The 11666-nt window shown below is 36.6% G+C and overlaps 2 protein-coding genes across 2 annotated transcripts; both read right to left on the bottom strand.

Annotated features, from left to right (window-relative positions):
- Window positions 1-82: 82 nt before the first annotated feature.
- Window positions 83-1657, bottom strand: LOC141617986 (uncharacterized). Its single transcript, XM_074435113.1, has 2 exons — window positions 1020-1657; window positions 83-543 (listed from the first exon to the last, which is right to left on the bottom strand). The coding sequence occupies exons 1-2, from the start codon at window positions 1623-1625 to the stop codon at window positions 277-279; spliced, it is 873 nt and encodes a 290-aa protein (XP_074291214.1). The 5' UTR covers window positions 1626-1657; the 3' UTR covers window positions 83-276.
- LOC141617985 (pentatricopeptide repeat-containing protein At2g33680) lies at window positions 433-5583 on the bottom strand. Its single transcript, XM_074435112.1, has 4 exons — window positions 5395-5583; window positions 2358-4732; window positions 2013-2095; window positions 433-543 (listed from the first exon to the last, which is right to left on the bottom strand). Exon 2 carries the CDS (start codon window positions 4516-4518, stop codon window positions 2404-2406), a length of 2115 nt encoding a protein of 704 aa, XP_074291213.1. The 5' UTR covers window positions 4519-4732; window positions 5395-5583; the 3' UTR covers window positions 433-543; window positions 2013-2095; window positions 2358-2403.
- Between the last annotated feature and the right edge of the window lie 6083 nt (window positions 5584-11666).

The raw sequence follows: 11666 nt of genomic DNA, 5'->3' as shown, positions 1-11666 counted from the left end.
TACCTCTTGCTGCAGTTAAGTTCAGGTTCTTATTGTGTACCTGCTATTTTGTCGGATTGATCTATCTTTGAACCTGCTAAGGTGATCAATAAACATTCCGTATGTCACAAAATAAACACCGTATATGACAGATCAATACTCCGTATTTGGTATAAACTTCTTTCTATACATCACCAATCACCATGTTTCCTAATCTTATTTTTTGAAAAAATAATTCTATGCTTGTTAAATTTGTATGCAAAGAAAATAAACAGATACTGAATAGTTGCAATAATGCTATTCTAAAGAGAGAGTAGCATTCAACAGAGCAAGACATTCAGTAGGAAGGCTAAGGAAAGTGTCCATTAAGATATCATTAATCGGATCCACCCTCGCCACTCCGACTAACTGGCACTCGCCATTCTTGTCCATCCTCTTTCCTCTCCCTTTTCTGATTTCTCCTTCTGATCCTTCCGATGTCAAATTCGTTGTCACTAACAATGGCGGAGCTTTATAGATTGTCCCAATCGAAAACCAGAATTTCGCCTTAAATGCAAGATCGACCTGTAAACGTATAAATAAAGTAAATAAGCCAATAACTAAGAATCTAAATAATTCAATAATACTATGGTCTCAGAATTTATCGACTCACTACTTATTTTTAACCCTAAACTCTGCCCATATTAACTCGCTAACTCAAAGAATTAATACCCTATTTTGATTTCTTTGGATTAGTCTCATGATAAGAAATTAAGAATATTATGAGAGCCAATGGCGGAGCCAGGATTTGCACTTAGAAAGAACGAATATCTCAATGAGGGCAAACGAGTAATGGTATTATGATAACTCGAAAATTTCGAAATTTTTAACTAAAACCTCGAAATTTACAACCCCTGCTAGGCGCTAGCCCCCTAACTCCACCAGTGATGAGAGCGTCTCATGAACTTTATCTTAAGACTTTCGGTTGGACTGCATAGAGTGCATACAACTAGTTTCAAATACATAAAAGTAGTACGTAGCATTTTGTGATGCACACTAACCTTGCCAGAGTCCTTATAGATACTCCCCTCCAAGATTTCTGGCACAATATCAATCCTCAAAAAAGGCGGCAACGGTAACCCCAAAAACTTGGTTGTTCCACTAGTTAATGAAGGTATATAAAGCTTACCCACATCAAAACTAACCCAAACCATTTCACCATCTGTGTCATCCTTGACAGACCCACTTCCACTCCCAAACCCGCCCTCGGCATTGTACTCAAAGTCAGGATATCTCGAAATACCGAGCTTGCAACCTCCCATGGTCTTAAACTTGACATCATAAGCACTTGGTTTAATTAACTGTTGAGCTTCTTTGGTGGTTGAAGAAATGGAGATTTCTTGGGTTTCCGGCTTTGATGAAGATGATGATGATACGGCTAATATACGGGTTTTACATACTTTCGGTTGTAATGTTGGATATGGGATTGGTAAAGCGGGTGAGGTTTTAGTAGGAATTTTGGTACATGAACATGGGTATCTTATTTTGAAGGAGTATGCCATTACTCTTTCAAGGTCCTTAGTTAGAATGTGATGAGAAGGTAAAGGAATAATATATATTTTCAGAAAAATAATTTTGTTTATAGTGGCAAAAATGTGTGGACACATTTGTTTACTATGTGTTCCACTAACTGAAAATGGGTGATACACATTACACAACAAGAGAAGAATCAACTAGAGTACTTATTACTTATTAGCTCCTTATTCTTTATTCACACATTCTCATTTCAGACGGTCTCAACTTAAGACGGAAAAAATGTCCCCATTTTATTTTATAATAAAAGTGACCATTCAATGATAAAAAAGTTACTTTCTAACAATAAAAGGGTGGCAACTTTTTTATCGTAAAATGGTCACATTTTATCTGTCTTAAGTTTCGGCTGAATACTGGGCCTTTGTAACTAATTTAAGTCTAATTTCCGACACAGTTTATGATAATTGAAAAATTAACCACCAAGGAACAAGGAGATAGGCAGAATTTCCCCTGAGACTTACTCAGAGCATCTCCAACCGCCACGAATCAACATCAGAATTGATATCCCAACCCAGATGTATCACCAACAATGTAAATGGTAACGCTGCACGAAACCATAAGGCAAGTGATTCACAAAGAAAACCAGGTGTATCACTCGTATGACTTGATAATAACACACACGCAGAACAACCCAAAATAGCGCCATCCATTCCAACTTGGCACGAAATGCATGACATGCACAAAGTGCCTTCACCTGTACCCGTTTGTCAAGCCTACTTACAGGGCTACCCTCTAGGAAATATAACCAAAATAAGTTGAATATATGTCATCTTATACAATAATAGAAGCCTAGGGTAGAAAATTACCAGGGCTTTGAATGTAAGTCTGAAAAAATCCTCCAGCTTCCGGATTTTAAGTAGTTAGAATCAAATCATAAGCAGGTTTATAACCTTCATCTATCATTTGTCTAGTTAAGATCCGTAACCAGCTCCGTACATTCCCTACCTCGGGATGCTTCTGATCCCCGACAACAAACACATGAACATGATTTTTCAGCTCAATCCAACTACAACCCGGCTCCTTCCCTATCCTTCGAACTCTCATCAGTCTCATAATCCTTTCTGCATCATCTGGTCTCCCTAGTGCCACGTAAATTCTTGACAACAAGACATAAGCCGATGATTCTTGTGACCTGAGCTCCATTAATTTCTCTCCTGCATAAGCCCCTAGTTCGTAATGGTGATAATTTCGACATGCACCTAATAAGATTCTCCAAAGGCACATTCCATGATCAATAGTTGCCGATTCGATGAATTGTTTAGCTTCAGTCAGCCTACCGGCTCGGCTATAAGCATCAACCATGCATGCATAATGCTCTAATCCAGGTTCTAAACCAAATTCTCGAGAAATCATCCTGAAGTAATCCCACCCTTTTTCGACTAATCCCATGTGGCTACATGCCGAGAGTATATTTACAAAAGTGACATTGTCGGGCTTGACACCCAACAATCTCATCTCCTCAAATAGCTCTAGAGCTTTTTCACTGCAACCATTTTGAGCAAGGCCAGATATCATAACATTCCATGAAACTACATCCTTTGTGGTCATCCTCTGAAAGACCATTCTACCCTCGTCGATGCATCCACATTTTGCATACATAGATGTTAAAGAACTCCCGACTGTAACTTCTTTAGTGAGCCCGTACTTAATAGCATGGGCATGAATTTGCTTTCCTTGCTCTAAAGCAGCTAGGCTTGAACAACCTTTTAAGACACTAGCTAGAGTCAAGTCATTTGGTGAAATACCCGCTTCCTCCATTCTAGCGTACAAACTCAAAGCTTCTTCGTTGTCTCCGTTTTGTATATATCCTGCTATCATTGATGTCCACAAAACGACATCGGGTTCACGCAAACAATCAAAACCTTTCCTAGCATCAGCAACACAGCCACTTTTTGCATACATATCTACCAGAGAAGACATAATATAAAGTTGCATTCCAAATCCCATTTTTACGGCATAAGAATGTACCTGTTTTCCTTCCCTAATAGCACAAATATCACTGCAAGCATTAATCACTCCCACAAATGTAAATTCACTAGGGCTGATCCCAGAAAAGTGCATATTTGAAAACAACTCCAGAGCTCTCTTAGAGTTCCCAACCTGAGCGAGGCCGGTGACAACCGCTGACCACATGATAGGATTCTTATCAGTAGACATCGAAAACACTTGAAGGGCATTTTCCATTCCCCCACATTTCATATACATAGTAAGAAGGGCATTTCTGACTTCTGGGATCAATACTACCCCAGATTTAACAGCAAAGCAATGAATTCCTCTTCCAGCATCCAGCAACTCTGGCCTAGCAAAGGCGCTTAGCACACTAGTCAAGAAAAATTGGTAAGCCTTTTCCTCATCACTCCCCACAATCAACTTAAATAGTCCCACAGTTTCTTCAGCCATACCACACGATGCATACCCAGAAAGCATAGTAGCCCACGACACTGAATTTCTCTCCGGCATTCTATCAAACATGCGACGTGCATCGGAAATGAGACCTGACCTACAATACATGTTTAGAATAGAGCTTCCAACTACCACATCTTCACAATGATCCGTCTTTATAGCCAATGAATGAACCTGTTTCCCGACCCAACCACCGTCTAAATTTGACACCGTCCTGAAAACCCCAGCAAAAGAATGGGAACTCGGAATATAATTCTCAACCCGCATTTGCTTGAACAAATCCATAACAAAAACATAAGAATTTGGTCCACCTCTCTGCGCATATGCATTGATGATGGAGCTCCAAGAAACCTCATCTTTGTTTTGAATATTATCAAAAGCAAGCCTTGCTTTCGCTAGTTGACCACATTTCGCATACAGATTAACTATACAATTGGCTAAGTATACATTAGAGAATGAGTCAGTCCTGATGATTTTCGCGTGAAGGGCTTTTCCCTTTCGGAGATCTTGTTCTTTAGTGAGCTGGACAAGTTCCTTAAAGAGAAGTCGATGAGCACTACTCATCAACTTCGCCTTGAGCTTTCAATTCGGCTTTCAACGGCGGTCAGTTCTATAGATTTCTTGGCCGAGGCACAAAATCACTTAATTACTTGTGAAAAAAATGCATCCATTTTTCACATTGAACTCTATTCGTACACCAAAACTTCTTGGCCAGCCGTCAAATTTTGGAGAGCAGGAGTGGCGAAGGTATTAATCACTATTGTCGATAGTGAACCCCCTGGTTTACACCCAAAGAACAAAAAAAAAATTATTCCAAAATTTGAAAGTACAAGTTATAATAACAGCTACAACAACAACATTACCTAGTGCCTCAATGGCTCCCGCAAATTGCGGGGTAAGGGGGGTCGTATGTAGGTAGCCTTACCCTCGTGTTAGCAACACAAAGAGACTATTTCCGAATGACCCAAGTTATAATAACATCTACAGCGTACATTTCTACAATCAAGTGTTGATGATTTCCCAACTAAAGAATCACAATTCCCAAACCATAATTTCTAAAAATAAATCAAGTAATCTGAAACCTCCTCAAGTTGAATTTATAACCAAAAAAAAAAAAAGTACTCGTATCTTACATAAAAATAAACCCAATTAAAATTAACAGATTAGAAGTACAGTAGTACTATAAGTAGATGAATCATTCCAAGATTCAATCTTTATAGTTCTATCATATGTATAAGAAAAGTTTGAGAAACACCCACATTCCAAAATTCAATATTGATTGCTGATTTTATTTTACATTAATTTGCTACTCTCATTGTCCCAATCATTTGTTTAGCTTTGAAGAATATAAAAGGTAAACAAATGAATACAAAAATGAGATTAGCAGTAAAATACAGTAAGAAATAAGGAATGAGAAAAACAAAAGGGTAAAAAGGGTACCTAGAAATCGAAGAGAAGAGTATTATAGGCAATCCCTCAACAAGCTATGGAGTATACAACTTTGGTTTTCTGGATTGCCAAGTTCAGGCAAAAATACAACATTTTATATGTTCCCCTTTGGTTCAAGGAGGGTTTATGAGTAGGAGTCCGAGGAGGGGGTTATGTCGCAAATGATAGGCCCTATCGGGTAGAGTTGGCAATCGGGTCACTCGGGTCGGTTACGGGTTGGATCATACCGGGTTCGGGTTATCTCAGGTCAGTGACGGGTCCGGGTCGGTTTGGTTCATGTCGGGTCGTCTCGAGTCGGGTCATGAACGTGTGGCAAGTCGGGTCGGGTCGTTATCCGGTTAGTGTCGAATCAGGTTATCAGCGTATATTTTTATCTTTATATATTTAGTTTTAGATGCTAATTTTATGTTTAAACAATGGGTAAGTGTATTGATTGTAGTTGTAAGTGAAAATAATTAAGATGAATATCAATTTGGTGTTATTTAAACCATTATTAAGCTAGTTCATTATCGGGTTGAGAAAATATCGGGTCACAGGTCGGGTCGAGTTGGTTGAGGTCGGGTTCGGGTTGAAAAAAATAAGGCTGCTATCAGTTAGCGGATCGGTTCGAGTCGGGTCGGTTCGGTTTCGGTTCAACCAAATTTCGGATTGTATCGGCTCGGGTTTCGGGCGGGTCAGATCGAGTTCCTCGGTCGGGTCAATATTAGAGACTGAGTATGGAGATGATTAGCAAGTGAGTTTTGTCGAGGATATGGATTGTGGACTTATGTTGAAAAAACCCGACAAGGATGAGGATCATGAGATATGTTGTGAGTTGTGACTAGATCTGTTAAATGGATCAAGCCGATCGGTTTGAGTCTGGTCATATGAATCAACTCAAATACGGGCCAGTTAAATATAGATCGGACTAGAGTCAAAATACGAATACAAAATTGTTTCTAATACCTTTATTTAATACATTTTTAAATCGAAAAAATGTTTTTAAATAAAAATAAACACATATTTAGTATTAATATTTTAATCATATTCAACATTTACACTAATTATATTAAAACAATTATAGAAATTAAGTTACTTTAAATCTTATTTTATTATATAATCCGTATAAATATAAATATTTTAATAAATTCTTAGTTTATATTTGACCCAACGGATCGACCCGTTCGGACTTGGTTTCGACCTCTAAATTAACGGGCCATTTCACTTTAGGTTGAACAGGTTGCGGGTCGAAATCTCCGGATCTTGGCAGGGCGGGCTTATGGGTCAAGTTAGATTTTGATAGGTCTAGTTGTGACCCTAATTTAGTGGATCAACCGAATGACATAAATAGGATTATACATCCAGTTGTATATAAAGCTCGGATACTTTATAACAAAGTTCGGATTCTATACCGTACAACTGGTACAACTAGTTGTTGGTGATTTTGATCACAAAGACATTTAAGTGTATTCGGGTTTTCATGTCAAAATCGGTTTGAGCTCGAAATCGATATAATGTGAGTCGGGGAGTACGGAGTGTACACTCATATAATCGGAATTATCGAGTTCATGGTTCAAGTGGATAAGGTAATGATAAATGATTTTATCATGTATAAAAGACGTGTTTTCTAAGTATGAACGAGTTATATTGCGTCCCCTATCGGGGTTATATACTCGGGGATAACACTTAGAAAATTGTGAATTGCCAAGGAATTATTTCTCGTAAAAATGGCTACGTCCCCGATCGGTGATGGTAACCCCTACCGGGGTTGGGTTTGTCTTTCGCGGAAGCTACATTCAGTGAATTGGTTTTTGGCGGTTCTTTGTTTTCATTGGTTAATATGAAAAGGAACATCCTTATCCTTTTGTTAGATTATGTTGGTGTTTGTTTTCACACACATGGATATATATACTAAGAATGTGTAAAACAACAAAAACATTTGCAATTTTGTATTTTGACGTCTTACAAAGCAAAAGAAAACTCATATTGTTTATTTGTTCTTTATTCTTGCCTTAGACAAAGGAATCGTCTTATCCTACAGAGATTTCGTGTAACCCAAAGGCTATAGGGTCGAAATACTCTAAGGAAAGCGCGTTTAGCGTGATTCGATTGGGTGTGATAAACCGTCTTTTGTATCGTTTCATTTCCGTTATTATTTGTGCCTTGTTTATTGTAGAATTTGTATTCAATCTACAACATTCTTAGAGTATTTTCGTTTTGTAATAATGACGGGATCGGTATAAGAGATACCAATGTTGGAACAAAAACTTGAGAAGTTGGGAGGCGGTTCCCGAATTTTGTTTGGATGGTTTGACATGATGATATCAGGAACTCAACATGGGAGTAACTACAATTTATGTAAGTTATGCGTGAGTACCTGCTTATGTCGGTATGCAAAAGACATGATAATTTAAAGGACATTTTGGGTCGTTTGCAATGAATCAGTACGCAAATTCAGGACATATTTGCGGTCTTCGAGTATTTGGTTTGTGAATTCTTGTATATTCAAGTGGACTGCTATTATCGTACTATGATTTGGGGTTCAAAGGAAGATGAAACTGATGAGTCAAAATCATCCTCGCTTTGTTTTCATATATGTGGGCAAGATCAAGTTTTGACATCACAAGATAAGTAAACTAATTTGATTTACGTGACTGTTGATATTTTATGATGCTAATATATCAAGTGATAATTAATGCATTCTTGGTGTTTGTTCTGTCATATGATTAATGGCAATGCATAAAGATAGCAGGAGTACTTGTTGATAGAAATTATGTGGTATATGATTTTTTCAATGTTTATCATGGAATTTTTGGCACATCTACATGATTCTTTTGATGATATTTTAATTGCTATGATACTAGTTTTATTTATTGAATATTAAATTTCAATGTTTAGTGTCATCATGATAAATGGAATAATTTTGACCTTGGTGCAAGATATTGTGTGTTCATCAAAATGAGACAAGTATAATTGTTTTCATGACAATGGGTTAAGTGAAGATGAAAATGGTTTTTCTTTGTCAGTCATGGATGTTCCAAAGAAACAAGTGAATTGTCCATCCCTTGAATGTGTATCGATGACATTGTTAGTAATAGTAATTATACTATTGGTTGGTAGATAGTTGGTTTTAATATCCATGGTTCATGCTTTGTTAATTGATCATGTATGTAATATATCATATTAAGTATGTTTGTTTGATCAATTGTTTTAGAAATGATCATTGTTGTTGTTGCGATTAATGTGCATATAACTTTATGCTCACATGAATAATGATTAACGTTTTATTTAAGATGTTTGATCATCAAATGTTTTAATAATCATGTTAAAATTGATTATGAGTTGTGATGTGTGTTGGCTATGTTTTAGCTAAGTAACTTTTTATATTTGATGATTGATAATTTATTCATATGGAGTTTGTAGTGTTTTCACTATGCTTGTTTTCTAGTATTTACTAGTACTGTTTTCATAAGTTCTTTTATATGGTTTTATATAATGTATGAAATGAGTCATGTGAAGTGGGATGAGTATTTTATGTAAACTCTCTTGAATGTATTTAATACACGAAAATATGGATATTGAGCGGTAACATATAGGTACATATATATATGTAGCTTGATATAAATCAAATATTGGTGTATTGATTGTTTTAGAGCGGTACTGAGGGCCGGTATTTGGTTCCTGAGGTAGCTTGGTTTGTTCGGAGAGAAGTTAAAAACTCACTCTTCTAATGTCATAAATGTTCAAGTTGTTAAATCTCACATTGGATATTAATGTGAGAGGAACTTGTAATGGAATATTTATGGATTATATTGTTATGATCAAAGGAGTTTTGATTGATTATTTAATAAAAGCAGTATTATGATGTACTGTTTTGATCAATGGATATTTGATCAGTTATTTAATAATGTTGTTACTATGCTAACTGATTTTTGTTATGTTTTTTTTTAACATGTCAATATCTCGTGTAAAGCATTTAAAGTTTGCTTGTATAATTGATTTTACCGTATAATCTCAGGCATGATGGTTTGTGATGACCATGGTGAGATTATGAAGTCATGGTGGTTTAGCCATGTAAGAGATAAATCAATAGCATTGTATGTAACAACTATTGACAAGTCTTGTTATGCAATTGTTATTTGTTGTAGGGTTAATGACAAGTCGATCTCTGATAAACCAAAGGTGATTTTGCCTTGTAAAAGGTGGTTTTGTTATCATGTTCTTCTATGAAGGACATGGGGGAGGTAACATGATTCTTGTATTAGGATCAAGGGTGAGAGTATAATTATTATTCTCGGGTTAATACTCCTATAGGGCGAGTATGATGCTTTTATCCAATGGTGAAAGTGGTGTCATGACTTGGGTATTTCACAAAAGCTTGATTGTTTTTGCGGTTTAAAGCTGAGTATGTATGCTAGTTAAACTAGTCCTCATCTTTAGCTAACTATTAGGCGGGTGAGAAAGTATATAAGAAAGCCATGGATTATGGTTTGTCCTATGTTGGTATTTTCCTTTGGTTTAGAAGGAGTAGTATATGCAAATTGAATTGCCAATGTAGATGGTTCTTTTTTACGACGGTAATGCATTCTTGCTTGGGGAGGTACCATTGGTTTATGGGCTTCTAAGGAGCGAATTTGCTATAAATGTTTTAATTGACATTGGAGTTGCATTTTGTAGTATCGATTAGCTTTAGCTTCTTGATAAAGAGGCTAAGTTGCTAGGTAAAGTGATCTACGAGTTTATTTTAAATTTGTGGCCAATGTCACTTGTGTTTATGGTAGTGATGGTGATTTGACTAAGTTTATAGTCATGTGTTTACGGTGATCGCGACACCGGATTATTATAAGAATACGGATTTATTTACTATCATAAATAAAGTGATCTTCGTTGTTTTATAAGATCTTATATCTAGTGGATCATTTTGCGTAAAAGATCTACTAGGGACTTGGTTAACAAGTCGGATATCGGGATGGGTTTAAAGTCCATCTAGATCTTTGTGATGAGATACCCAACTTCCCTCTAACAAATTTTAGAGGCTAAGTTCAATGTGGAAGGCTTATTATGAAAGATTGAAGCACATGTATTATAATCCCGAAAGGTATGTGCATGACCTGCATGACAAGAGGTTGAAGTTATAAGACTTCTTAATGTAATCTTTGATAAAGTGCATTTTGCGGGTGCACGATGAAAGATTCACCTATGTGAGCGTGAAGTGTAGCCGCTTCAAGAGGCTTGGACTTGGCCTCCTATACTCTCATGAAAGGATATGGACACAAGGCGGTCAATAGTGTCAAGTTTGTAACTTTAAGAGTTGTTTGAGTCTATGTGTATATTATCTTCATGTATTCAATATGGGTTGAAAGGTTCAATCCGTGGGACACCTTGATTCTCGAATATTTGAAATGTGTAATGTACTAATGTGGAAGTTCAATCCTTGGGACACTTTCATTTACGCATAGATTTGTTGTTTTGTTGTTTTATTTGGGAACAAGGGATACACTTAAATGGGGGAGGAATGTTGGTGATTTTGATCACAAAGACATTTAAGTGTATTCGGGTTTTCATGTCAAAATCGGTTTGAGCTCGAAATCGATATAATGTGAGTCGGGGAGTACGGAGTGTACACTCATATAATCGGAATTATCGAGTTCATGGTTCAAGTGGATAAGGTAATGATAAATGATTTTATCATGTATAAAAGACGTGTTTTCTAAGTATGAACGAGTTATATTGCGTCCCCTATCGGGGTTATATACTCGGGGATAACACTTAGAAAATTGTGAATTGCCAAGGAATTATTTCTCGTAAAAATGGCTACGTCCCCGATCGGTGATGGTAACCCCTACCGAGGTTGGGTTTGTCTTTCGCGGAAGCTACATTCAGTGAATTGGTTTTTGGCGGTTGTTCTTTGTTTTCATTGGTTAATATGAAAAGGAACATCCTTATCCTTTTGTTAGATTATGTTGGTGTTTGTTTTCACACACATGGATATATATACTAAGAATGTGTAAAACAACAAAAACATTTGCAATTTTGTATTTTGACGTCTTACAAAGCAAAAGAAAACTCATATTGTTTATTTGTTCTTTGTTTCGCTTTGCCTTAAAGCAAAGGAATCGTTTTATCCTCTGAGATTTCGTAACCCAAAGGCTATAGGGTCGAAATACTCTAAGGAAAGCGCGTTTAGCGTGATTCGATTGGGTGTGATAAACCGTCTTTTGTATCGTTTTATTTCCGTTATTATTTGTGCCTTGTTTATTGTAGAATTTGTATTCAATCTACAA

Source organism: Silene latifolia, chromosome X (genome assembly GCF_048544455.1).
Source record: "Silene latifolia isolate original U9 population chromosome X, ASM4854445v1, whole genome shotgun sequence".
Taxonomy (NCBI): domain Eukaryota; kingdom Viridiplantae; phylum Streptophyta; class Magnoliopsida; order Caryophyllales; family Caryophyllaceae; genus Silene; species Silene latifolia.
The sequence above is the reverse complement of the archived record's forward strand: the minus strand, read 5'-3'. Positions and strand labels throughout refer to the sequence as shown.

What these genes read in the sequence shown, in the direction of transcription:
- LOC141617986 (XM_074435113.1), bottom strand. Translation starts at nt 1,625, where the DNA reads ATGTGTCCACACATTTTTGCCACTATAAACAAAATTATTTTTCTGAAA. An exon ending in TCTATAAGGACTCTGGCAAG is followed by an intron (nt 544 to 1,019) that starts GTTAGTGTGCAT and finishes ATACGTTTACAG; the next exon opens with GTCGATCTTGCATTTAAGGC.
- LOC141617985 (XM_074435112.1), bottom strand. Translation starts at nt 4,518, where the DNA reads ATGAGTAGTGCTCATCGACTTCTCTTTAAGGAACTTGTCCAGCTCACT.